This window comes from Mauremys mutica, chromosome 3, assembly GCF_020497125.1.
Source record: "Mauremys mutica isolate MM-2020 ecotype Southern chromosome 3, ASM2049712v1, whole genome shotgun sequence".
Taxonomy (NCBI): Eukaryota; Metazoa; Chordata; order Testudines; family Geoemydidae; genus Mauremys; species Mauremys mutica.
The window spans coordinates 154061168-154089092 of record NC_059074.1 but is presented as its reverse complement, the minus strand read 5'-3'; the positions used below and the strand labels follow the sequence as shown (position 1 = coordinate 154089092).

The 27925-nt window shown below is 43.4% G+C and overlaps 2 protein-coding genes across 5 annotated transcripts; one reads left to right on the top strand and one right to left on the bottom strand.

Moving 5' to 3' along the window:
• The first annotated feature begins 348 nt into the window (after nucleotides 1–348).
• On the top strand, nucleotides 349–9603 carry TRMT61B (tRNA methyltransferase 61B). Its single transcript, XM_045011119.1, has 7 exons — nucleotides 349–1366; nucleotides 2539–2641; nucleotides 5346–5536; nucleotides 6931–7022; nucleotides 7451–7689; nucleotides 9206–9289; nucleotides 9482–9603. Exons 1-7 carry the CDS (start codon nucleotides 479–481, stop codon nucleotides 9547–9549), a joined length of 1665 nt encoding a protein of 554 aa, XP_044867054.1. The 5' UTR covers nucleotides 349–478; the 3' UTR covers nucleotides 9550–9603.
• A 137-nt stretch (nucleotides 9604–9740) lies between these two features.
• On the bottom strand, nucleotides 9741–25232 carry SPDYA (speedy/RINGO cell cycle regulator family member A). 4 transcript variants are annotated; one of them, XM_045011120.1, is made up of 7 exons: nucleotides 25072–25232; nucleotides 20166–20411; nucleotides 19750–19808; nucleotides 19369–19454; nucleotides 16126–16297; nucleotides 12910–13210; nucleotides 9741–9902 (listed from the first exon to the last, which is right to left on the bottom strand). In XM_045011120.1, exons 2-7 carry the CDS (start codon nucleotides 20392–20394, stop codon nucleotides 9814–9816), a joined length of 936 nt encoding a protein of 311 aa, XP_044867055.1. In that variant the 5' UTR covers nucleotides 20395–20411; nucleotides 25072–25232; the 3' UTR covers nucleotides 9741–9813. The 4 variants fall into 4 exon arrangements, with proteins under 4 accessions (XP_044867055.1, XP_044867057.1, XP_044867056.1 ...); XM_045011122.1 differs by lacking the exon at nucleotides 25072–25232 and adding an exon at nucleotides 23454–23488; XM_045011121.1 differs by lacking the exon at nucleotides 25072–25232 and adding an exon at nucleotides 22842–22956.
• Nucleotides 25233–27925: the final 2693 nt, after the last annotated feature.

Sequence of the window (27925 nt, the reverse complement as noted above, 5' to 3'; positions counted from 1 at the left end):
TTCAAACTCTCACGCTATTAGGGTGAGGGGGTCGAAGGAACATAAGGCTGTTTGTGAAGGGAACAGCAGCTGCTGGACGCCAATCTGATCGGTATCAGAGGGGTAGCCGTGTTAGTCTGGTTCTGTAGAAGCAGCAAAGAATCCTGTGGCACCTTATAGACTAACAGACGTTTTGCAGCATGAGCTTTCGTGGGTGAATACCCACTTCTTCAGATGCAAAGTCTGATCGGCGCTGCCTGGGCCATGTGGGCAAACACGTGGATCCGGACGGTCGCAGCTTTACTACAGAGATGCGTGTCGCTGTGTTGGCCCTCGTGGTTCCTGCAGGGGGAAGGCAAAGGCGAGTCCGCCTGCGCGTGAGCAAGTCCTTAGTCCAGCCCGGGGGGCCCAGCCAGCAGCACAGGCTAGACCGGCAAGCGGCGCCCGGGCTCTCCCGGCCCCGGCAGCTTTGCGTGCAGCGCCCCCGGCCGGCGCTGCCATGCTGCAGTGTGCCAGGCGGCGGCTGAGCCTGCAAGCGCTGGGCAGGGAGAGGCGGGCGCTGCCCGCGCGAGAGGGCCCGGGGAAGCCCGGGTTAGTGCCGCTCAGGAGGCGGGCGAGCTGGTGCCGGGCGCTGCCGGGCAGGGGAGTGTTTGAGGCTGGCGATCGCTTAGGGGCCCCGCGCACCCGGGAGCAGGGTGCGCCTCCCCTGCCTTCCGCCCAGCGCCTCCGGGCGCTCCGAGCACTGTGTTCCGGCTCGCCCCGGGATGGAGCTGGGGCCGAGTCGGAAGAGCAGGTCACTGCCGCTGCATCGCCTGTAGCCGACTCCGCCCCGGCGGCTGCATCGCAGGCGGACCCGGGTCAGCTGCTGAGGAGCCGGAGGAGGCGAGCCTGGGAAAGGGCCCTGTCGCCTCTGGAAAGGGTGAGCCGGCTGATACCCGAGGAGTTGCTCTCGGAAGAGCTCAGGGCCATACGGCGCGCAGACCAGGGGGGAACAAGGCAGGAGGACAGCAGTGAAAACAGCGACTCTCACCTCCTCCAGCTGCCTGCTGCCGGTAGGTCTCCCCCCGCACAGCTGCAGAGGGATGAAGACAAGACGCCTGTTGACACCCATAACACATCGGCTAAAGATGTGCCTTTCCAAGCCGGGGACTTGATTTTAGCAGAGTTTCGCAGAAAAACCTACACGGAGTTTAAACATATGCGTAACCTGACAACTGTCGGGAAATTGAATAGCAGTTGGGGAGTTATTAGCCACCTGGAGATAATAGGCAAGCTACCGGGCCAAAGGTTTAGGACTTCTAGTGGGTTTCAGTTCCTGATAAGGAGACCAGCCTTAGAAGATTTTGTGCTTTTGATGAAGAGAGGACCTACTATTTCATATCCAAAGGTAAGGCCGCATTGCATGGGTTGTCAGTTGTTGTAATGGATGTTTCCACAACTGATCAATTTTAACTTAAAAACCGGTTTAAACAGCAGCTGGTGATGATTATTGGTTTTAAAAAGGCAGGACCACCCCAGGTCACCCAGCTACAAGATTGGGTTAGGGTGGTGAAGGGTCTGATGACTCATGGGTTTAGGGAATCATAGAATATCAGGGTTGTAAGGGACCTCAGGAGGTCATCTAGGCCAACCCACTGCTCAAAGCAGGACCAATCCCCAGACAGTATTTTGCCCCAGAGTACTACATGGCCCCCTCAAGGATTGAACTCACAACCCTGGGTTTAGCACAGGGGTCCCCAACCCCCGGTCCGCGGCCTCTTAGAAACCGGGCCGCGAACCGACCCAGTGGAGCTTCCGCAGGCACGCCTGCGGAAGCTCCAGCTGAGCCCCGGGAGCAGCGGACCTCCCGCAGGCACGACTGCGGAGGGAGCGCTCATCCCGCGGCTCAGCTGGACCTCCCGCAGGCACGCCTGCGGAGGGTCCGGCAAACGAAACCGGTCCCTGGACCTAAAAAGGTTGGGGACCCCTGGTTTAGCAGACCAATGCTCAAACCAGGAACTTTGATTAGATGTACAGTTCCAATCTCCAGGCTCTGGAGATGCTTTGGATTTCTATTAAACAGCCCTTCACATATAAAAGTTTGGGTAGTCCTAATTTAAAACCTTTTTAGAGATGCAGTCTCAGAGTCTTTTGTTGTTAATTTGCATATCCAAGCATTTTCAGTTTAGGGAAACAGCAATACAATTTACTTTTAGACAGCTTCCTTCCTACTAAACAGTCCGTGTTTTACAGTGGGATATTTTAGCTTTTACATTACAACCATAATTTGCGTTTTACTATATTAAGGAGTCCTATCATTCCTGTACTAGTAAATTAATTCTTTCTATTAACATTTGCTTTGTTGATCTGAATAGCTGCAGGAGCTTCAGGTGGCTTATGCAATAGCATATTGATTTTCAGAGGTGTAGCATACCCACAGCTCCTATTGATTTCTGTGGAACCTCAGAGTACTCAGCACTGCTGAAAATCAGGCTGCCGCTTTAAGCAGTATTCTAACATATTACTGTTTGAATATACAGTATAAAAGTATTGGTATTTTATTTCTCTTTTAACCCTTAGGATATTAATGCAATGCTGATGATGATGGATATCAACCAAGGAGACACTGTGGTGGAAACTGGTACTGGGTCTGGTGGGATGAGCTTGTTTCTATCAAGAGCAGGTAAAAGACCCTAGATTTAGCAAATATAGGAGTTTATTTCAGAAGCAACACAGAAATATTAGTATAACAAGTGCTACTTTTCCATTAATCAAAAAAACTTGAAGTCCCTCTCTATGCCCACTTTCAGGATTTGCTGTGACTTTTCAGATTTATGTATGCTGTTTACATAGGGAGAAATTTAGCACTGTGCAGAGGGCCAGCACGTAGCCTGTAAGCCATTTAGGCTGCATTTTGATGTCGTAAGGTGTACAGACCTTGTGCTGATGCTCTGTATGGGGTTGAATTTCACTCCATATTTTTATCATTGGTATTCTTGTATTGCCTTTCTAGCCTCTTTCTTGCTATTCATGGGTTACTCTTTCCTCACGCCTGTTTGTGTGTAGAAAAGTAGACTGCATCGCTGAAGTCGTGATCATAGTGGAGGAGCAGCTCTGCTGTTAAGGTTGAGACTTGCTCATGCCATGTCTACACTACAGTAACAACACAGAGTCCAGTGGCACCTTAAATTTAATTTAAAGTGCCATTGAACTCCTTGTTGTTTTTGTGAATACAGACTAACACAGCTACCCCCTGATACTTGACACCATGCACTACAGTGCTGTAGTATAAATGCTTCCTACATTGATGGGAAGGGGTTTTTTCATTGATATAGTTAATCTACCTCTTTGAGAGGCACTAGCTAGGCCGATGGAAGAATTCTTCCATCAACCTAGCTGCATCTACAGTGGGGATTAGGTTTACCAAACTATGTGGCACAGGGTGGGAATATGAAGCTGAAATGGCAGTGCTGGGGCCAGGATGATATGGGAGGAACTAGTTGCCACCTTTGTGCTGGCTCTGATGCCATTTGCAGAGTCCCAGCCACATCAGATACTTTATTTTCTGGGATAAGCTTGATGAAGTGTCCTGCATTAGGAATGATAAACCAAGTCTGTACCAGGCACTGAGAACAGGTATGTGTGGCACAGAAACTCGCTGCTGAGATCAGGGTGAGACCTAGTCAGTGCACGGCCCAGTATACAATGCAGAGACTGTATTGGGGAGCTGAGAACAGGAGTGCTTGGCACTTACACTGCTGAGAACCAGCAAGCTTGACATAGGCCCACAAGAACTGACAGACAAGGAGAGCAGGATGAAAACACGCTTTGAGAGGAATGGAGCAATAAGCACCCATGGTTTCAGGCTGTATCACCTCCACCATGGGGTGTTCTCATTCACCATGGGGTGTAGAACCCCTTCCCTATACACTAAATCCAAATTTGAGGTAGGGACTCTAGACCGCCATTCTTCTCCCACTTCTGTATGCATTCCTCACAGCCTTCTGTCCTCAAAATTTACCAGGGGCATGTAGGTTTTTTTTCTACAATTCCTCAATGAATAACGAATCATCCTCAAAGTGGTCTTTGCTCTCTAGGAACTCATGTACTGACAGAACAGAACCATAAGGGGGGGAACATTGGGCACCTTCCCATCCAGTGACATACCTGGTAATGGCCAGAAAGTGGAACCTTTGATTCCTTCGCCCCTTCTCTACAACTATCCTCACGTTCCTCCCCAATTCTTCTCTATGGCTGCTCCACCAGGCTGGGAGAAGGAGCTCCTTCGCTCCCCTTCCCTCACTTGGAGAAGAAACCCAGAACTCCCCACCTCCCCTGTGCTGCTTCCAATAGTAGAAAAGGGGCACCACAGGCTCCCCTTCCCCCACAATTGCTGCTGCTCCTATGGAAAAAGGGATGTCAGAGCTGTTCAAGGGAATGGGGAGAGAAGGGGATCAGAGTTGTGTAATGTTGGCACAAAGCTTAAGTGGGCCATAGACACCTTGTGTTGGCCCTCTGCACAGAGGTGAATTTCAGCAAGTGAGCCTTCTGTTACTGTAAATGTAAAACCAACTCAGATTTAGGCACTAAAAATGAATGTGTGTCCGTGTTTATCTTTCCCAAACTCCTGTATCTGCTACAGAGCGAGTTAACTGAAGGACAGGGTGTCTGGCTGAGGCTGCTGTTTCACTTCTGGAGACCTGCACTCTGATGTGGGTCACAAGTGAAAATAAGTATATTGGGTTTCATTGTAGTCTCGCTTTGGCCACTGCTTTAATCTCATCCCAATGTTAGGCATAACTGAAGCTATGCCCTGCAGTTGCTGCACTGTAACTCCCGCATGTGGATGCTGCGGGCATAAACTAAAAGGTTCCTAGTTCTCATTAATGTAATCCTATCTGAAGAGGACTAAATTAATGTGCATTGGAAACCTTTTAGTTTGTGCCTGCAGCATCTGCCCTGGAGAGGTACAGCGCATAACTTTATTGCAGCAGTGTAGACAAGCCCACACCGTTGTTGGCAGCATTAGCAGAGAGATCAGAGACTGAAAGGACCATAGATACTGAATTCTTCTCTTATTGCTAGAGGTGCTCTCTCCAGGTGAGGGTTGAGAAAAATGGTTCTGCCAGCCTCTGCTGTATCTATCCATAGGTTAGACAAATTTCGGCCTCCAAGATGTTAATCTGGCATTTTTTACCTGCACAGGATCATTTAAATTTGAACAAAAATAAATTGTAGTTGATTATCTTTTATATAATAACTTGTTAGGGTGAGAAAGGGGAGACAATTTAGACTAACCTGTTCTGTTATTTACTTGGATGTTTTTAACCTGTTAACTTGAATCAGGAAAAAAAATAGTAAATTTAGTGTTTTTCATTTGCTTTAAGTTGGGCCTCGAGGACGTGTTATAAGTTATGAAATCAGAAAAGATCACCATGCGGTAGCCAAGAAGAATTACAGGCGCTGGCGTGATGCATGGGAAATAGGACATGCAGAAGAGTGGCCAGATAACGTGGATTTCATTAATAAAGATATTTTAACAGCTGCTGAGGATATGAAATCTATAACATTTGATGCAGTAAGTCTTTAGTAGAAAACTCCCTACCTTAAAGAGATTGGCATCTGATTTTTTTTTTTTCTGATTAAATGAAAAGCAATTTTCTTATCCTCTCCATTGTGGGTTTCCCACCTTTAGCCTAAGCATAAACTATAAAGAAACAACCAAGCCTCTGTTAGCGGGGATGGACAAATCCCATCTCCCATTGTCAGCAAGTGTCTTTGAAGGTCTGATGGTGCATCATCCTCAAAAGAAACACTGATATGTCCATACATTTACTCCTTTCTGTCTTATAGGGAAAAGCATACTTTGTCCGTCTCCATTTGCAATAGTACAGTTGTGAAGGGAAACAGATTTTTCCACTCCTGAACTAGGCACATACTTTGTATATAAATTGCAGACTTATTTGTACTATAACTGTGTTATTTAAAAAAACAAAACAAAAAAACCTTTTATATCACCTGTGCTCCTGAATAGAATGTCTAAACTGAAGTAATGAAGGGTATTGTCAATTCCTCTGTCTTCATGCTGTAACTTTTAATAACATTTCATGCAAAATATGTAAACAAAATACACTTTTGTTTTTTATATCCTTTTTCTTTTAAATTGATGTTTTACAAGAATTGTTTGAACCCATATTGTTCCAACAAACAGTGGGAAGCTAGTTAATGCAGAAATGTATTATTTTCAGTCTTATTGGATCAACATAAATCTTTAGATTAAACAAATAAATGAAATTTAGTTGACGAGTTTATGTGCACAGATACAAAATGGCCAGCAACCTAAAAATATAATCACTGACTCAGAATCTTGGATATAACAGTTTATTATTCCACAAAACAGGTATTCTTACATACTCCGTTCTTTGTTTGCAGTTTAAATAGTTTCTTGAAAAACAGTTGTCAGAGTTTGCTGAGATAGAAGTCTCATGCGTTAAACATCTGAATTTTAATATTTAATAGTATGATGTGATTATTTCATTGCAAAATATAGTTTGAAAATGTCTTAACTTTTTTTAAAGCAGATATGCAAAAATCAATTACATGCAATCTGTTTCAGGCATTAGGTTTTTTTATTTTGCCAGCATGATACAATTTAGTTGCTGGACAGTATGACATTAACCCAAGACTATTGTATGTTGTTTAAATATGAATTGTTCATTTAGTAAAAACTACCAGATCTCATCAACTTTTCATTTGGAATGCCGTAACACTGAGAGGTCTAAGAAAAACACATGGATCTTAGGCCTGCATAATCTGTTCAAAGACTGGAATATTATTTTTTTGCAAATCTATATTGTAGATCTATGCATTAATTTTCCATAAAACAAACTCATTGTTTTCTGCTTTTGTTGACTTGGAGAAACTGATTTATGTCTATTCAGTCTGGTTAATAATTATCTTGCTCTTCTATAGGTAGCTTTGGATATGCTTAACCCTCAGATTGCTTTGCCTGTTGTGTATCCAAATCTTAAGCAGGGGGGTGTATGTGCTGTATACCTAGCAAAGTAAGTATTAAAACCTGGCATTTATAAACTCGTTTGATTCAGACATCAGATAACTGTAGTTTTGTTAAGCATGTCTTTATGCATAATAGATTTTTAATACAAAATGTTTATTTTTTGTAACAGTTTTCTACATTTGTTGTTCCTGTAATACTTTGAGCTGCACTCAGTATAAGTCCTGCAGTCCTTACTTAGGCAAAATTCCCATTGGGGTTAGGGGGAGTTTTACCTGAATAATGTCTACAGGATAATTGCCAGTGTTCTTCTGTGCAGTATTCAGATTTGTTGTTGGCTTAAACTAAAATTGATGGCTTTGTGTTCACCAAGACGTGAAGGGCACAGTGCAGTGCACAGGTCCAGGACTAGCAGTTGTGTAAAAGGATCTCAAAAAATAAAAATGTAACACCATATCTCTTCCATGTCTCTGAAAGTATCACACAGGTTATCGATCTGTTGGAAGGAATACGGACCTGCCATCTCTCTCTTTCATGTGAAAGGATCATTGAGGTGACTCACAAAGATTGGTTGGTACACCCTGCTAAGCAGAAGGATGGTAGGTTAGCCTCAAGAGTGGAACCTAAACAAATTGTAGATGAGGAACTTCAGCCAAAAGAAGGTGAAGAGCTTCCTATTCGGGATCAATCAGTAGTTGGAGAAAGTGACGATGTTGGTAAGGAGCTACCCTGAATTAGATATAAATTGGATTAGGACAGCGTTTCTCAAACTGGAGTCACCGCTTGTGTAGTGAAAGTCCATGGCGGGCCGGGCTGGTTTGTTTACCTGCCGCGTCTGCAGTCCGGCCGATTGCGGCTCCCACTGGCTGCAGTTCGCCGCTCCAGGCCAATGGGAGCTGTTGGAAGCGGTGGCTAGCACATCCCTCGGCCCGCGCCGCTTCCAGCAGCTCCTATTGGCCTGAAGCGGCGAACCGCAGCCAGTGGGAGCCGCAATCGGCCGGACTTGCGGACGCGGCAGGTAAACAAACCGGCCCGGCCTGCCAGGGGCTTTCCTTACACAAGTGGTGTCCCAAGTTTGGGAAACACTGGACTAGGAGGCTAATGTAAATTTTCCCCCCTTTTGAAGAGAGATTCTCCCTCACCACAGCTGTTTTGAACAAGATGTAATTCAGAGAAGTCTGCCACTATTTCACACACACTTCCTCTCCCAAATAATCTGCTTACATCACTTCAGATGTACATATATCCTCCACATCTATGAGCCAAAGTTATCAGCTTGTGATGTATGCAAGCTCCATTGGTCCATACTGGCATCTGCTGGTTTTCTAACTCCTTTCCAAAAGCATTGCTGTTGCATGATGCAAAAGTATTAGCCTATGCTTACCAGACAGAGACTTGTTGTTGGTGTGGTTGGCTTGAAGTATAACTTTTTTCTGTAGTCTGAAAGCTGCAGATCTGGGTCTCTAACCATGAAATATAAACAAATGCTTTTTTGTTACTTTTATCATAAAAAATTGAGGATGAGGGTTTTTTTGAGAGCTAAAAATGTAATCACGTAAAATACCATTTTCTGTTTTTCAGACACCTCCTGATCTACTCACCCCTAGCTCTTGTACTACTTCCTGTGAAAAGTACTAGGAGTAGTGAAGCTGAAAGTCTAGGTTGTGGAGAACAGGTTTAGCACCCAAGTCCTTTCCTAAAATGAACTTTTTCTGGCTACAATCAATATTTTTTGGGAAGTCCTTTCCTAAATTTTGATTGGCAGCTATATTAATGGTAAATATAAATGTAAATGAAATGGCCTTTTAATAAATCCAGTTGCAAATTAAATAAATAAATTCTAATTGGCAGCTCAATCATGCTACTGAGTGAAACTTTTTAAACTTGAATTCAGGAACTGTTGTCTTAGGGTAGCACCCATATACTGTTGCTGCTTTATGATCCATTATGATTATGGTGTGTTTTTGGGACTGCATGTGGCAGACATTAACCAAAAACAGGATGCTTTGTCTGCAAGCTGCAGCTCTGGCAAATTCAGACAGTACAGCTTATTCTAGCTATAGGTTTGTGAATATAGCAAAAGAGGCTGTCTATACCGATGGATGGCTGCAGAGCAGCCTGATAGGAGTGGATTAACAAAAGAGAGAAAGGCAAGATGTTAGAGACTAGTATTTAGACATAAAATACTCTTTTTACCTGCCAGGAAATAAATATTTTTTTATTTTAATTCAGCAGAATCACTTTCTGATTATGTCGAACCATATGGTTCACTGCCTTACATTGCTAGACCTTACCCTTGGCAAACTGGTCACACAGGTAAGAAATGTTTGGGAAATGTTTTTATAATCTTAAGATTTGTTAAATAGTATTGTGTATTTTGCAAACATTCGCTCTTTCTAAACTAGTATTTTATCATTGACATAATGAATTGATATAACTTATAGTAGTTATCTATTAAATGCACACTAAGGTTCCTGTGGCAATAATATTTTTTTTCCCTCCAACTAGCATTTCTCATCAAGCTGAGGAAATATAAAGTGGCATATCCAGACACTGCTCCAGATGGCAGCTGCTAATTTGAGTACTGTACTTTGCCAGAATAAAATTAAATGTTGTAAATGGCTGTTTAATTTTGTAGACTTGTGAATTTTTTAAAATTACTACTTTGATTTATATTGAATGTACATTTTTATATTCCATGTACAATCTAAAGAAGGGACGCTAATGAAATAGTGAACTATGGTACAGCTATGCAATACTGTTAGAAACAAACATTTTATAATTAATCTTGCAATGAGTTTGGTATTCTGAGCTATATCTAATAACTCTGGTCAAACATTTCATTCTTCATTTCCTGTAAACCAGTCCATGGATTTGTCTTGATTCATGCAGCTAATCTTTCTCTCTTTGGTGAATAGTCTGTTGCAATCTACCAGAAAATAAAAAGAAAGAAAAACAATGAATTTGTTTACATAAGGTAAGAGTACAATAGACCAAACTCTGCATTCTGCTACAGATGCAATTCCTGTTTGCATTGTTATGTACCAATCAATACTGATCACCTTTGTTAGGAGCAAAATATGTTTGCATAATTCTACATCGAATCAATAGGAAATGCAATTCACGGAATTTTGGTCCTATTATATATACTTATTTACTACAAGGCACTGTTTACACAAAGAAAAAGACCAGTTATTGACAAGATTTTTCTTGCTATACCTCTGTCAATCAGGGCTGAAGATTGTTTGGCTGATAGTGGTCAGATCATTTTCAACATCATTACAAAAAGCATGTCTACTATTTGTTAGAGGGAGAAGAGGAGGAATGGTACTGTGGACAAAGCATAGGACTGAAGAGTCAGGAGTTTTAGTTTTAATCCCATCCCTGTAACGCACGTCTTATGTAGTTTTGGAAAAATCTGTGCCTGAGTTTCTCCCTATTTAAAATGGATATGCTAAAACTTCTCTACCCTATGGGGTATTCTGAGATTGAAAGGGAAACCATCCACCTGGTCTCGACCACTTAAAATACATTAGAAATAGTTTCAAGTATTACCACCTTTCTCTGAGTTCTTCTGTCAGTTGTGAGTCTATAAATAAATTATTCTATCTTTTAAAATGTTCTTCTCATCTGAAGCTCTGTGGAAAACCCACACAAGCAGAACAAAAGGACTTGTTCCAGGGACACTGTGAACCTGACTATATACAAAGTGCTATCAAAGGCATGAAGTAAATGAACTATACATTTTTATAAAATGAATCTACCAAAAGATAATCATCTGAAGCATGATCCAGTCTTAATACTTAATTTAAAAATGAACAAATACCTCCTTTATATGGTGGAGACTTCTCAGATACAATAAAAGCTAACCAAGATTTTCAGGGTGGGAGGTGGGTTAGAAAAAAACAACAATTGATTTCATGAATAATCAAGTTCAGAATATATATGATAGAGGGCTGCACTCTTTTTTTTAAACCCTGAACTTGTGTTGCTCACAACACTAATCTTAAAACTCAGATAAGCATAATTTATTCTTATTATTGCATCTAACAGGAAATGTTAGAAAGGAATTTTCAGAATTAATTTGAGAAATTAATAGTGGACAACTTCTTGCTCATAGTAGTATATATTCATCAACAGTCCGCTGAAGTCAGTGCGTAGCTATGAATAAAAGTTAACAGGATTTGTCAATTCCCCAGAAGAGTCAGAATTGAGAACAGTTAAGGAGACAAGGATAATTTCAACAGACCTAGAACATCTTTAGTACTAACAAGAAAGGGTAATTTACAATAAAAATCATAAAAATAGTCTGTTATTGTGATAGTAACTGTCATCTAACAAGACTTCAGAATAGTTTGGTGAAACAAAACATACTGTGGGGGGAGGGATAGCTCAGTGATTTGAGCATTGGCCTCCTAAACTCAGGGTTGTGAGGGGGCCACTTAGGGAACTGGGGTAAAAATCTGTCTGGGGATTGGTCCTGCTTTGAGCAGGGAGTTGGACTAGATCAGGGGTCAGCAACTTTTCGGAAGTGGTGTGCCAAGTCTTCATTTATTCACTCTAATTTAAGGTCTTGCGTGCCAGTAATGCATTTTAACATTTTTAGAAAGTCTCTTTCTATAAGTCTATAATATATAACTAAACTCTTGTTGTATGTAAAGTAAATAAGGTTTTTAAAATGTTTTAAGAAAATTCATTTAAAATTAAATTAAAAGGCCGAGCCTCCCAGACTGGTGGCCAGGACCCAGGTAGTATGAGTGCCACTGAAAATCAGCTCGCATGTTGCCTTCGGCACGCGTGCCACAGGTTGCCTATCCCTGGTCTAGATGACCTCCCGAGGTCCCTTCCAACCCTATGATTCTACAGGTATGTAAAAAAACAATGGAAGGAACTCAGAATACTTCTGCAAAAGATGCCTTAAGATAAAACATTAGCTGTTCAAACAAACAGATGCGCATTCTGATACTGAAACATCTAAGACTTGCCTCCTAAGGGTTTACTCAAAACACATTTATTTTACCAAGAATAGTACACAATCTGGATAGAGTTCTGGTTACAAATGGGATTGTTAACTGTCTGCACAACACTGCGAAATCCTTGGAAGTCAAGAAAATTGATTTAATAAATGTTCACAATTTAAAACTAAAACATGCTTGGCATTAATTAGCACATTTGTTGGTAGTCTCTGTCTAGGTGCCTATATGGCCCCCATTCCCATAAATCTGAGTCTTAGTAGAGTGTCCAAGGATTTAATAGGCATGAAGACTACACTGTGGTCTTATTACTAGAAAAGCTTCACCACACTGCTCTGCCAGTGTTTCTCCAGGTTAGAGATAAGCAACCTTGGCAGGGCAGCTAAAAGAGCTTTTATTGCTGCTATTTGTGCTATCCCAATTCTGTAGATAAATAAAGCAATGGAGATTCTAGTCTCCTTTCACAAGCACTACATTCATTCTTTCCAAAACTAACATGCAAGTGGAATAGGAAGTGGCTTGTTTCTCACTTTATGTCAAGCTTTTGGTTAAGTGAGAGACCTCTTACATACAGAGCAAGGGAAAAGCAGAGCTCAGTCCTGCAGCAGAGGTGTGTGCTTTAGAAATGCTGATCTATTAGGGGTGCTAGACAAGTGGTTCTCAAACTTTTGTACTGGTGACCCCTTTCACATAGAAAGCCTCTAAGTGCAACCCCCCCCCTTCTAAATTAAAAACATTTTTTAATATATTTAACACCATTACAATGCAGGAGGCAAAGCGGGGTTTGGGGTTGAGGCTGACAGCTCGCGACCTCCTGCCCCCATGTAATAATCTCATGACCCCCTGAGGGGTCCCAACCCCCAGTTTGAGATCCCCTGTGCTATACAGATACAGCAGATTCCAAGGTAATAAATATATACCTAAACTAAATAAATGAAAGCGACTTACAATACTAAACTGTACCTTGGGAATAACAGCAAGGAGAAGGATCAACTAGCATTTTTTCAACTGGGAAAGTGTCCTTCAATTCCTGAGATACATGTTGCTCCATGATCTCCAAAGTCCCAGTGGATGAAGAAGATGAGGATGATAATCCCAGTCCTACAAATCTTCCTTTCTTACCACAAAGCGAACAATCTGCTGGTGTGGCACTTGGTCCACGGGGCAACTGCACTTCATTTTTGCTGTAATTTCTGACAGCCCCACTGTGATGCATGGAACGTTCTCGCTGCCATATATAATGTGATGGAGCAATAGCCATTACCTAGATTAGAAAAATCTTAATTATGTATAGAACCAGTGTAAGAAAAACAATAAGCAAATACTATACAACTGAAATGAAGAGAAACCTATTTTTATTTTTAAGTATATGTTTGTCCTGGAAGATGGTACCTCTGTATGAAACTGAACATTACGGTGGAAAGAACAAGTTTCAAAATACCTCCTCTGTGCAAAAATTATTTGGTGATGCAATAATCACTTTAATTTCTAATTGATGTAGGGATTCAAGGAAGAAAAGCCACATTCAGTTTCCAGCATATCTGTGTCTGAGAAATACACATCATTGGTTTAGAGTGGTAGGAAAGTTAGAAGTGCTCTTTGCTGGCTGAACCGCTCTGGATGACTTAATTAAAATTCCCTTAACTTTACAGTTTGACAAAGTCTTGTGCCGTTCCACTTATCCAATGTAAACCCCCAGTGTGAACTGTATCATGTTTTCCAACAATTGATGATGCCATAGTTTCAATATGGAACCTCCTAACAGAAAAAATTGTTTGGGGAATTTTTCATCAATCTTAAATCTGGTATCAGTTCTCACTGTGCTAGGCTGTAACTGTGCAGTTTCACAATATTTAATGGAAATAGATAAGCTCCCATCTTTTCCAAATCCAAACAGAAAATGTATTTCACTACTTTCTGCAGTTCAATCCCACATGTCATAACAGGGCCCTTCCTGGCAGTAGGAATAAATCCAACCAGAGAATACTGAGGAATAGTATTTATCAGGGTGACTTTTTTCCTTTTCTGTTAAGCTCAGGTTTGAAAAATAGGATGAAATAATGCAAAAGCAATTAAGGGGTTGTTAAAACACCTTTAATTTTTAGAAATAAAGGGTAAAATCCTGGCCTTACTGAAGTCAAATGGAGTTTTGCTGTTGTGTTCACTTGGGCCACGATTTCGCCCAAAGTATTGGATTTTTATCTAAAAATTTGAAATTGACAATTTTCTAAGTAGTTTGAAAAATGAAATAATTCTAAACTGAATGAGGTGACTTGCATAAACAGTTTCCTCTTTGCTGCAAATTCCTTCATTCAGGACCAACAGTAAATAGGGTATTTGTATAAGACACAAAAAGAACAGGAGTACTTGTGGCACCTTAGAGACTAACACATTTATTTCAGCATAAGTTTTTGTGGGCTACAGCTCACTTGGACTCTGGTCAGCAAAAACTCATGCAGCAACTTTGGTAGTGAATGCTCAGTGGCACAATGTAAAACTTTCCAAGTGCAAGGTGGACTGGCTATGTGGGCAGATTTTTAAAAATTTGGATATGGAGTTTGAAACAGGGTTTTATTGAGTTTACCCTAAAAACAGAGGCCTAGATCCACAAAGGTAGCTAGGCACGAAACCCCAGACTTAGGCACCCGATGGCTTCAGTCCCAGTTTTTGTCTCTACTGCAATCCACAAAACTCCCACCAAGCCCTGTAGGAGCCTAAACTCACTCAGCATCTAAGTTTTCAGGGTAAAAGTTCCCAAGGTGCCTAAGTTTCTGCCTCTGGGCATGCACACTGCTACCTCACTCTAGGTATCCAGGCACCTGTCTCCCACCTAAGTGCCAGACCAATTCACAAGCTTGGGGAAGATATGCATTCATCCCCCTAAAACATGTGAGGGGCCCAATCCAGAAGGTGTGCTCATAGGCCACCTACCAAATCAGGTCCCATTCAAAATCTGTGCCTGGCTTATAACATTTATCTCAGTGGTAAGAGCATCCAGTGGGAGACTCAGGTTCAATTCTTCCCTCTGCCAGAGTGGGAGAAAAGAGGTTGGAGAGCCCTCTTCAAATCCTGTCTTCCCTTCTGGCAGAAGGGGGAATTGAACCTGGGTTTCCTACAGCCCAGGTGAATGCTATAAACACTGCAATAAATGTTAGAAGATGAGCAGTACCATCTCCTTCTCCTCTGGCTGTTTTGCGTAGAGTGAGGCAAGTGCCTAACAGGAGGGATAGCTCAGTGGTTTGAGCATTGGCCTGCTAAACCCAGGGTTGTGAGTTCAGTCCTTGAGGGGGCCACTTAGGGATCAGGGCAAAAAATTGGTCCTGCTAGTGAAGGCAGGGGACTGGACTCAATGACCTTTCAAGGTCCCTTCCAGCTCTAGGAGATTTGGTGTATCTCCAATTATTCCTGCAAAAAACTATTTAGGTACTTAAGACACGTGGCTCTAGGAGATATGTTCCTATATGTGGATTGCTAGGAAGAGATAGGTGTGTCCCTGAGGCCTAGATTTAGGCACTTATATAAATATATATGGAGATATACCTATCTCATAGAGCTGGAAAGGACCTTGAAAGGTCATTAAGTCCAGTCCCCTGCCTTCACTAGCAGGACCAAGTACTGTCCCTGATGGATTTTTGCCCCAGATCCCTAAATGGCCCCCTCCTCAAGGGGGTTGAACTCACAACCCTGGGTTTAGCAGGCAAATGCTCAAACCACCAAGCTATCCCTGCCCCCCTTAACTCCATGACACCATTTTGCATACCGCTCACAAAGGCAGCTCCCTACCTAATATGCTGGCTTTTATAGATCATATTTAAGGCACCTAGCTCTTCTCATTCATTATATAGGGACCCTAGGCACCTAATTTAGGATTTGTGGATTATGGTGGTATTCCTGTGGTTTTATAGGCACCTAGAAGTTAGGTGCCACAGTGCTCATAGTTGCAAGCCTAAGTCCCTTCCAAAATCCAGGCCAGAGTTCCTAAGAATGCATATTAAATGCAAAGGAAAATAATCCATTTCAAAACAGAATAGGCAAATCGTTAAATTTCAGCTGCTTTTTCCCCCTTAATCCCTGGTTTAGCAATACATTTCTGTTAAAGACAATGTATAATATATATCAGACCAGATCCTCAACTGGTGTAAATAGCTCAAGTATTGAATGCATGAAAAGCCTGCCTACCTCTTCACAGCAACGTCTGCTTACAATAGCCCTGTAGTCAATTCTACCCCAGAGTTGGTCTCTTAACTTTAAGAAGTTAGGGAAAAGCTTCCGCCAGGTTTTTCCCAAAGCCCATGGAAAAATTTCATACTTTGACTCTTCATCATCTTCTTCAACTGTATTTGCGAGATACCTACAAAAATATATATTAAGGATCTCCAACTTTGAGTCACCACATCACATGATTTTAACTTTATACACCTTAAAATAATTCCTTACTTCCACTAGTTTGGGGAAATTTGCTACCAAATTTTAGACTTCTCCCAGGATGAAAGGAATTTTCTGGTTTACTTCAATCCATTAATACAAACATATATGAAACAGTCATAACAATTGGCTTTGTGCTAAAGTTCACTGGATGGACACATACATTAAATATAATCCAGTTTCATTTCTTTGCCAAATCAACAGGGCATCCTCACATTAAAATGAATAGTTTTTGATTGACTCCTTAGGATATGAGGCACAAATACATTGTCTGAGGTTTAAAAGTTTAAAGAAAATGTCAGTGATAGATCTGCTTCAAAACTAAGGCCTTACAGGCCTTGTCTACATGTGAAAATTGTACTTCCTAAACGAAGTCTGTTTAGAAACTAGGAAGCAAAAAATATTCAACATTAATAAAGCAGCAAAATAAATAAAAACATACAATAGGTACGACACCATTTTTAAGGGGAACCCACTTTTTAACATCCACATTTCTCCATTCTTTCAGAAAATATTTCTTGTTCCTTGGTTTGTCCCTCCTACCTGCCTCCCACCCCCCGACCACAGGCAAATATTGTTACTTCCTATCTAGAGCCACAAACCCACCACAATCAGCTATCAGTACAGCTTGCTAAAAGGTCATGAAAGTTTAGTAGCCCAGACACAAAAGTCCAGGGTCACAAAAGGAACAAGGCACTTAACTCCCCACTTTAGGTTCTTAAGTGAAAAATTTAGGCACCAGTGAGGTCCTCAAAACCCCTGGTTCAGCAGCTGCTTAACACAATAAGCACCTAAATTCACTCAGCATCTAAATTTTCACTTTAAAAGTCCTCTACGGGCCTACATTTCTGCCTCTGGGCATGCGCGCTGCTGCTTCATTCTAGGTGTCCAGACACCTATCTAATGCCTAATTCCCCGTAAGATCTTCTAACCAGGTAAAGATAAGTGTTCCTCTGCCTATCTCATCTTCAGGGCCCAATCTGGCAGATGTGATCAAAGCATGCCTATTGGGTTGGGGCCTATACAAACTGAGGAGGCAGCAGAGATGGCAGCACCTCCTTTCAGCCTAGTGGGATTAGAGCACTCACTCGGGATATGGGAGTTGCATTCTCCCCTCTGCCTGATCAGGTGAAAGGATTTAAATAGGAATTTCCCATCTCCCAAAGGAGAGTCTTAGCCACTGGCCTGGGGATATTCTGATATTCAGTTTCTTCTGATGAAGCTGTCCATTTTGGATACATTTTAAATAGTCATTAGGCCAGAAAGAGAGAGTGAGAATGATTCTATAGCCTGGAGGATAAGCCACTAATGTGGGAGACCCAGAATTGAGTCCCCCTGCTCCAGTAACTGTTGCCATCTTTGCCACGTGGTTTCACATATATTTGCTGACAGCAGAGACATGGAGAGACACAGGAAAAATGGGTTCCATTCCAGGATCTGGAAGGGAGTGTGCTCTAGATTCAGGCACAGACTGTTCTGCCCCTTTCCCTGAAATTTTATCCCTTCTGCCCTGTCTATCTCCTCCCCACCACTGGATCCTTGTTGCAGTGCCATTCACCCTGTCTATCCAATCCAGTCTCCACTCCTCAGGCTTCTTACCCTAGTCTCCTTACCCAGACAGTCCCAGCTGTCCCCAAGGCCGCCGGGGGGGGGGGGCAAGTGGGGCAATTTGCCCCGGGCCCCACAGGGGCCCCGCGAGCCGCTCCGGGTTTTCGGTGGCACTTCTGCGGCGGGCCCTTCACTCACTCCGGGTCTTCGGCAGCGGGTCCTTCAGTGCAGCCGAAGACTCGGAGCGAGTGAAGGACCCGCCGCTGAAGTGCTGCCGAAGCCTCGGAGTGCCGCCTGATGAGTACAAGCGCTGCAAGTGGCAGAAAAAAACCAAACAAACCCGCGATCGGTGGCACTTAAGCTGCTCTACCGCCACTGCTTCATTCTTCAGCAGCAATTTGGCGGCGGGTCCTTCCCTCCGAGAGGGACCCACCGCTGAATTGCCGCCGAAGACCTGGCCCTGTCCAAGACCCCCTGAATCCTCTGGGCGGCCCTGGCTGTCCCTCATCCAGCCCCAACTCCTTGTCCCCAGTCCCCATGCCCTGGCAATCCAAGTTCCCCCTTACAGCTCCTCAACCAGTCTCTCCCTCCTCCCCAGGATCCTCATCTAATCTCAGTCTCCCTCTCCACCTGTTCCTGATTCCTTTCCCCAGTTTCTTTTCTCCTTCCACCCAGCCAGTCCTCGTCTCACACCTTCAACTCTCAGTCACAGTTTCTCTCCCCGCTCAATCCCAGTCTCATGAGACTCCTTGTCCCAATCTACTACTTTCCCTCTCCCAGGTCTGGTTTGTCTCCTCTGCATTTCAGACATCTTTCTCCATGCTGCCTGGGTCCCAACTGTGATAAAGATACAGTGGTGGGGAAAGGCACAGTAAGAGCACAGGAGAGACCAATGCTCATTCCTGCCCCCAAGCCAGGAGGAGCCATTATAGGGAAAGTTGTTCTGAGACTCTGTAGCTGCACCATGCTCAGATGCTCTGTGGGGATGGTGCAGGTGCAGTCTTGTCAGCTAGGAGCTGTGAGAATCTTGAGCTTGCTTCATGAGGGCAGAATTTTTGGAGATTACAGCTGCTAACATTAAAGAAGTGTCTACTGAACAACAAGTATGAACTGCAATTTTTAAAGGCTTATAATTTGGTCATATTTGGGCAGATTTTCACAGGGATGGCAAAAGGCACTCCCTTATTACAAAGGCAACACCCCTGCCAAATTTCAAGTCCCTGCTTCAAAGTCTGGGGGCGCTATTCAAAGAAAAGATCTCAAGACGTTTTTAACCTGGGCAAATTAATGGATTTTTCTCTAGCCTGCTCATATGGGGAAGGGTTGTGATGTGAAACTTCTCCCCATAAGAATCCTAATTTATAAATCAAAATTATTAATGGAATAAACACAAAACTAAATCAATGAAAAACATGTTATAATTCAACCAAATATTTAAAGAATACTTACAGAGCAACAAAGAAATTAAGTCTGGTATGCTCATTTATACTGAAGCTAGCCCTCTTGAAATAAACAAAAGTCATTGCCAAAAGATACTGTTAGAAAAACATAAAATATTAAAATAGAACATTAGTATTCTTTTGTTTCGTATATAAAATTTCCTAAAAGGACGTAGCATCTTTTAAATCTGTTTCTGACATCACCACAAGATTATACTTTATTAATTTCCCACACTCAGAAAAGTGTAAATTGTTTCCTATGTTACTTTGCCAGAAGCTGTGTGAATACATTAGAAAGCAGAATATGGTTTATGTTCATATTACAATATCAAGTGATTAAAAGTAAAAGGCGCAAAAAGTGGCCTATTAACCAAAACGATACCAAATTTACCTTATCTGCAATTTTACAGCAGCAGTCCATCCACAGGAAATCTTGAATTAGATCATCATCTGCAACAAAAAAACAGTGAAAGGGAGAAAAAGGAGATGATATGTGTAGAAAGGGTCAAATGATTTTTGTTTTATCTTTATGCAATGTATTTTTCAGCAGTTTGACAGCCCTTTTGTAGTTATTTTTATTTAAAATGTAAATATTTATACACTGAAATATAACAGTTGTGGAGGAGGAACGGGAGTGTTCTCAGTTAACTGAGGAATAATATTCAGGCACTTCAGCGCAAGATATGGCTGTTAATGTATGCATGAGAAGCACTCAAGTTATTATATTTAGAGAAAACAGTTGCTTATAAAAAGTATTTTAGTGTTCAATCAACACATTTTACCCAAAATGTATAATTGTTAACCTACCAAATAGTTTAAAGAAAGCAGTCATTTCCTGACGCTGAATAACCAGACATGCACCTTTTGGACGTTTAGACTTATTACTGTGCACATCTTTTTCACAATTTTCCTGACTGTCTTTAAAAATAGGACGTTTTAGACTAATAGATTTATTTTGCTGGTGTGATCTAGATGCACTTGACTTTATATGAACAGTGACAGTGCGAGGTGTCTGACAGACCAGATTATGTCTCATTTTTGTATTGAAGATTCCTGTTAAAATAAAAAAAAAACAATATTAACAATAGAGATGATTATATAGATAAGTTGCAAAATAAAAGGCACCAATAAATCTTTTTTCTATATCCATTTTGGTGTCAAGAGAAACCATAGATTTAACAAAAAATTCATACACAGTTGCTTTGCAGACTCCCTTTCTGTAACTGTATTATTTAGCTTAAGCATTTTCATGTATAGTTTGTATGGAAGATGAAATACAAAACAGTTGTATTGTACTAACATAAGTCCCAATACTGCAAACACTAATGTAAACAACTTTACATATGAGTAGTCCCACTGAACTCAGTGTGGCAATTCACATGCATAAAGCTACTCGGGTATAAGTATTCGCATGATTGGGGCCACGATGTGTTATAGTGAGCAATATAATGCACATTTTATTTTTGCTTTTTTGTACCACTCAGATTGCTTGGTCATCTTGTGAAAATAAAATAATAGTTGGCATTAAAGTGCCCATAGTCAAAGATTCTCTCTACATTATATGAAGTTTTATGATAAATATTTTCCCTGTAGGTCATCTGTATTAAACTGAGCAATACGAGATTTTACTAGATAAGTACTGTGTGTATTAAAGATTGGAATTGGAACTTGATTTTTTAAGTGCAATTATAAATATGTGCTCATGAATACTAGAGATATATTAACTTGTATACAGATTTGTCAATACATTTTGCAACTAGAATTTGGACTGAAATCAGCAATTTAACTTTTATAGGCTAACAAACAATTTCAGCTGGATGCTACCTACCTGTACCGATTCAAATTAATGATGTAGGGGTGAAATTCTAACATAACCCATTACTAACCTTCTGAGCCATCTAGCACCTTGTATTAATAATAATAATAAAACAAAACTGTCAGAACATTATCATCCCAAAAATGGTATGACTCCTCATAAGACACCCAAGCACCCATGCTATAACACTAGTACTTTGAATTTCTATGGTTCCTTTCATCCCAGCATCTCAAAGAACTTTATATCTTCTGAGATAAGGACTGTGATAATTACCTAAGACTAAGGCCCTATCTTATATCAATGTGAAGTGAAGACAGGGGCCTTACTTGAGGTAAAACTCTCCCATAGAGAAAGACTTATCATTCTTTTCTCATTCAGAATATCCCATATTAAAAAGGTTGTATGATCAGACATACATGCTCCCATTTTTTCATTAAAAACTATAGTAATCAAAGGCATCTTTATTTTTACCTTATTTGCAATTAGTGGCATAGGACTAGAAGGGACCTCCTGAATCAGAGTCCAGTCTCCTGCTATTGCAGGCAACCAATTTATATAATCCCAATCATAAATGTATGAAGCTCCATCTAAATCTAGTTAAATTGTTTACTCCCACAATTCCTACTGGAAGACTGTTCCTGAACCTCACTCCTCTGATTGTTAAAAATGTTCTTCTAATTTCCAGCCTAAATTTATTCACTGCCAGTTTATACCCATTTGTTCTTTTCCCAGCCTTGTCCTTTAGCTTAACTGTGTGCTCATAAAGAATACCAATGGAATTAAATTATTGGCAATTTTAACAAACTATTATTAAATTCAAGCACAACATAATGTTACAGTAACAGTAAGGTCCTGAACTATTTTTATAACATTTGTTTCTGAAGTGTTGCAAGTACAGCTTGGACAGAGAAAACTCCCCCTTAAACAGATTATCAAGAAAGTCAAGCTTTTAGATAAAGTGAGGTTGCATACAATTTCATCTTCAAGGAGATACCAGAGTGAGGGTGAGCAGAATATTCTTGGGTGGAGAGTGGGAAGCGAAGAGAACCCTGGCGAAGAAAAATAATTGGGGGTGGGAGAGGTGAAATGGTCTGTTAATCACCACAATAGGAGGAAGAAGGGATTGCTAATCTCTAGGAAAAGAAAGGAGCAATCTTTGGTAGCAAACACAAGGGGAGGGAAGTATTCTTTAGAGAGGGTGTTAATGCCCAGGGAAAATTAATCCATCTCTCCCTTACCCCCAACATAATCCTCTCTTCTCAGAGTTATCTCTGCACAAAATACAGAGATTTCTTAAAAGAGCAGTTTGTGCAGGGCCAAAATAAGACATAGGCACTACAGGCCCATGTCAAGGGCCTCAGCTCTGGAGTCATGGGATTGCATCAGAAGCTGAGCTTTTTGTTTTTAAGTAAATTTCTAGCCTGGTGGTTGTGAAATTAAGTTGGAGCCTGTGGCCCAGGTCTCTCTGATGCGGTGACATATATCTGAGTCTGTAGAGAGCCTGAGAGAGTAGCTCTGAAGGGTGCAAATGTCCCTGTGCAGCTCACTGGGGCGTAACCACCAAGACCCAGTGCTCTGCTGGGCCTTGCCAAAGCCACTTCAGCAGCAGCAGCAGGAGGAGAAAAGCACGGCAGGCCCAGCGCAGCTGCCCTCGCCAATGTACTCACTAAAGGAGCCCCATGCCCCTGCCACTTTGGGGAGAAAGGGGGCCCGCGAGAGCCCCAGGACCCTGTGCAGGGAGAGCCGTGGGCCTGGCCGTGTGCTGTGCCTGAGGCCCCAGACCACCTGACTCCGGCGCCGAGTTTGCCTGCTGGAGAGGCGGGAGGTGGGGGAGGGGGGCACTGCCCAGCGGAGAGCAACCCTCCCCCCCACACACACACGGGGCACTGTGGGGTGGGGCCGTTGTTCCGAGTGGGGGCAGGGCGGAGATTGCTGGAACAGTTACCTCAGGCTGGGGACCCCAGGCGGGGGGGGGGGGGAGAAGCGGCTGCCTCCCAGCCTCCCTCCTGCCTTCACCGCACGAGGCTGTGCTGGCTGAAGGCCGCCCAGCCCACCCCTTGTATAGCCAATCAGGGCAAGGACAGGAGCAGCCTCGGCCAATCAGAACGCGAGGGACTCTGCCTCATGCCATCCTGAGGCGCTAGGTGGTTTGGGTTTCCCCTCAGGCCCTTTCCTTGGGGGGTGGGGGCGCGAGGGTAGTATCACCCAATCAAAAAAGGGAGAGCCCTGTTGCTAGGCAAGATTGCAGATGGGAAGGCCACAGTCAAGTCCCGCCCCACCTTGCCAGTCTCTCAGGCCCAGGCTGTAGACAGAGTTAAGGACCCCCACCCCGGAGTGCCTGCCCCAGGGGCTTCTGGCCAAGTCTCTGCAGCCCTCCTCTTAGCAGGCAGGGGGCCCCATGACACTCCCTTTTCCTGCCGCTCTGCCCCTGCCCAGCCTCTCCAGCCCAAGGCAGCTCAGGGCGCTGGCGCAGGGGAGAATGGGCCAGCCATGAGGATCCTGTGCGGGGAGGTTGGGTGATAGCAGAGGATAAGCAGAAGGGAGGCTGGGGGCAGAGCAGGGGGATGGGAGGTAGAGGGTGTGTAATACTTAGCGATCTTTGGGGAAGAGGTGACTGGTGCTTAGGGGCTGCTAAGATGGGGGTTCATAGAGTTTAAGGCCAGAAGGGATCATTAGATCATCTAGTCTGGGTTACTGGGGTGCCACTAGTTAGAGGTGCAAGGGGGAAATAAGGAGGTGCTGGAGACAGAATAGGTTGGCAGCTGGGTGTTAAGGACTAAGACAGAGATGGTGCAGCACTGTGGAGCAGAACAGGGAAGTGACTAAGTGTCAGTGGCAGAAGGGGTGAGTTAGAGGCTGGGATACAAGGGGCAGAAGCTGCTGTGCAATGGGGGTCGGGGGTGCTGGGACAGAGGATTTGATGCAAAGGGGAGCAGGGCACTATTGAGATTTCAGTGAGGTTGAGTCTCCAAACAGAATAAAGAAGGGGACTGCAGTGTGGGGAACAGTGCTGGCTCCAGCTTTTTTGCCGCCTCAAGCGGTGAAGAAAAAGAAAAGAAAAGAAAGAAAAAGAAAAACCCGATTGAACTGCTGCCGAAGTGCTGCCAAAGAAGAAGATAGGGACTGAAGGATCCGCTGTGAAATTGCCACCGAAGACCCGGACGTGCCGCCCCAATAATGGACAGAGTGCTGCCTCTTTCTATTGGCCGCCCCAGGCACCTGTTTCCTTCACTGGTGCCTGGAGCCAGCCCAGGTGGGGAAAAAACTAAGGATGTGTAGGAACCTACTAGGAGGGGTGAGAGGGTGAGACCTCTTGTTATGTGGGGGAAAGGAAAGAGATCTAAGAATGGGAAATCTGTGTAGAGCGAGGTTAGAGGAAGGAGCCCACTGAAAAGATAAAGAGAGTCCCAAGAAGATAGAGAGCATTCAGGGGAAAAGCAAAAAAGATAAAGAGAATCTAGGACAGCAATTTTCAACCTTTTTTCATTTGCAGACACCTAAAAAATTTCAAATGGAGGGGTGGACCCCTTAGGAAATCTTAGGCATAGTCTGCAGAACCCCAGGGGTCTGCGGACTACAGATTGAAAACCACTGATCTAGGAGAGTGGAGAGGACAAGAGATCTGAGGGATAGGAGATCCAAAGTGGAGAGGTGCAGAAATTTGACAGGGGGTTGGAGCCAGGCAGGGAGAGAGAGATTGTCACTGAGTAGAATCCTCCCAAACACCCCCTAGTGGCCCCAGAGCAGACCTGTAAGTGGACTCTTACCTCAGTTTCTCCTCTTGGTTCCTCAAACAAACTTCACATACCTGTTTTGTCTATTCACAACACTGCTTCTTGGGGTCTCAGTTTATTCACAAAGTAAACTTAAAATAAAACTCAAAGTACATCTGCTTACCCTCTTATTGATGCACTCCTGTGCCTTTTCTGCCTGTAGTCTCACTTCCCAGTCTCCCTATGCAACACCCCAACCCTTTCTCTGCAACTTACTCTTGATCTTATAGGGGAAATCACTTGATTCCTGCTCAGGTGTGCCAACTTGGAAATCAGGGTTCACTGATCCCAGATCTCTAGCCTTTAATGGCAAGCCACTCTATTAGAGGGATGAAGGAAACATTTAGAGGAAGGTAGGGTGTAAAAAAATACAAATTAAATCAGAAGGATAACAGACACTGGAAAAAGGATGATGAGAAAGACAACTACACTCATGAAAGAAAGAAACAGAGGAGAGAGCCCAGGATAAAAAAGGAGCAGGTACTTGTACAGTAACTGGAGTTCAAGGTGTTTTATCCCTCTGGTTGCTCCACATTAGATGTTCACATGTTTTAGCCTTCAAATCAGAGATTTTTTTCATCAGCAGAGTCCACGGGTCCCTGTCATACACACCCTCATACTCCAGAACGAGGATATATAGGAAGGGTGGAACCACTACTGCTCCAGTTCCTTCTTAAACACAGTCTGAAGAAGAGAACTCCAAAGCAGAGGAGAAAGAAGGGCCGTTAGTGGAGCACCCATAGGGAGAAAACATCTCCAAGAACTCCAGTGTCCATATAAGTAGTCTCCTTCTTCGAGCTATTGTCCCTGTAAGTGCTCCGTGTTAGATGACTCCCGAGCAGTATCTCAATTATGGAGGAGGGTGCTGAGAAATTGAGTTTAGAATAGTTTGGAGAATGACCTCAGCAAAGGTCACATCTGATCTGGAGGCATGAATGACAGCATAATGTTAGGAAAAGGTGTGTATAGATGACCAGATGGCAGGTTTGCAAATGTCTGTAATGGGCATGTTTATAAGCAGGGCTACAGAAATGGATTGAGCTCTGATGGAATGAGCTGTCATCCTAGGTGGAAGGTGCACCTCAGAAGCTTTGTAACAGGCTAAGTTGCATCCTGAAGACCCATTTAGACAATCTTTGTGTGGAAAAAGACACTCCCTTCATTCTCTCTGCAATGGAGACAAAGAGCCTAGGAGAGGATCTGAAGGATTTGGTCCTGTTGAGATCGAAAGCAAGTGGTCCTCTCACACCTAGAGTAAGTAGGTTGGCTTCTTCCATTGAAGTATGAGGTTCTGGGGTAAAAAAACGGTAGATGAATGTCCTGATTCTTGTTCATTTTTCACATCATTTTGGATAGAAAATGAGGATGAGGATTAAGAGTCACCTTGTCTTGATAGAAAACTGTGTCCAGTGGATCAGCTACAAAAGCCCTGTGACAGGGTCCCCTGCTGGAGGCCCTGCAGTCCTGCTAAACCCTGCCCCAGGAGGGAGCAACAGAGGTGGGGTCTCCAGGCCTGCCTAGAGAGGTCTGACGGAAGCAGCCAATCAGAGCCCACAGGCTCAGATAAAAAGCTGCAGGCCCTTTACAAGGCAGTTCCTGGCTGGGAGCAGAGGGGCTAGGAAGGGTTCTGCTCCGTGGCCAAAGGAGCTTAACTGACTGTATACCCTGGATCTGGGGGAGAGGGAGCACCTGAGAACTATAACCCAGGTAATGGGCAAAGGGACTAGGTAGGAAGAGGCCTAGGGATCACAGCAGCAACCAATTGATGGAAGCAGTACATGCCTGCTGTTTATAGAGTCCCTGGACTGGAACCTGGAGTAGTGAGCAGGTCCGGGTTCCCTACACTGGCAAAGTGGCCTAAGCCCAGAGAAGAGGATAAGGCTTCTTCACAAACCTGAGCAAAGGACTGGGTTTAAAGGGCCCAGAGATGGTGCTCAAGGTCCTGGTGAGGGCAGACAGGTGAGCTCTTTGCTATACTTGAAGGGGTCTATACTTGACTGTTTCTTGGCCAGAGGGCTGAGCCACCGAAGACCCACCTAGCAAGATTGGTAACCTACAGGAGGTGCCAGTAGCAGGGAAAAGATTGCAATACCACACCCCCATCACTAGCTCCCAATTCACTTATCCTTCTGGCTGAAATAATGGCTACAAAGAACATGGTTTTGTTGGATAAGTGCAGAACCAAACAACTCCCCAAGGGTTCAAGGGGGGTAGAGGCTCTCTTAACATTGAGAACTAAATAAAGACCCAAAGGTGAATCGGGCTCTCCTAGGTGAGGAAAGAGGTTGATCAGTCTCTTCAGGAATCTTGTAGTAGGATGCACAAAAACTGAAAACCCTTCAATTGGTTGGTGAAAGGCTGAAATGGCAGCTAGGTGGACTTTGATGGAGCTGAATGATAACCCAAGGGTTTTTAAGTTTAACATGTAGCCAAGTATGACAGAGAGGTGAGCTTCACATGGAGATAATGACTGCTGTGCACGTCAAAGCTGGAAACGCTTCCACTTTGGCAGGTAGGTTTTCCTTGTGGTGGGTTTTCTACTCTTCAGCAGCATGGACTGCACCTCAAGAGAACAATCCTGCTGTAGGCCTGAAAGCCAAGCATGTAGGTGTAACGAGGAGAGATTGGGATGAGTTACATGGCCAGACTCCTGGGTCAGGAGGTCTGTGACCAAAGAGAGAAGAGGTGGCCTTTGACTTAGAGAAATCAGGTCCAGGAACCCAACCTGTCTCAGTTATGGTGGGGCTCTGAGGTTAACCACTTTTCTCCTGTTTCAGTGTCTTCAAGACTCTGAGGAGCAGTGGTGTTGGAACACAGGCATATAACGGAATCCAAGGTCAAGGTGTGAGGAAGGCATCTCCCCAGAGAATTGCAGCTGAGTTCTCCCCTTGAGGGGGAGTGCTGGCATTTCATGTTGGATGGTGTCAAAGGTTTCTATCTGTGGGGAGGCCCAGATCTTGCAAGAGTTAGGATTGCCC

Coding starts and splice junctions, on each gene's coding strand:
- TRMT61B (XM_045011119.1), top strand. CDS start 479: ATGCTGCAGTGTGCCAGGCGGCGGCTGAGCCTGCAAGCGCTGGGCAGG. Junction 7,023..7,450: donor TGTGCTGTATACCTAGCAAA/GTAAGTATTAAA, acceptor TGTCTCTGAAAG/TATCACACAGGTTATCGATC. Junction 7,690..9,205: donor TGGAGAAAGTGACGATGTTG/GTAAGGAGCTAC, acceptor ATTTTAATTCAG/CAGAATCACTTTCTGATTAT.
- SPDYA (XM_045011120.1), bottom strand. CDS start 20,394: ATGAGACATAATCTGGTCTGTCAGACACCTCGCACTGTCACTGTTCAT. Junction 19,455..19,749: donor GCTGTAAAATTGCAGATAAG/GTAAATTTGGTA, acceptor TTTTTCTAACAG/TATCTTTTGGCAATGACTTT. Junction 13,211..16,125: donor GCAGACGTTGCTGTGAAGAG/GTAGGCAGGCTT, acceptor TTTCTAATCTAG/GTAATGGCTATTGCTCCATC.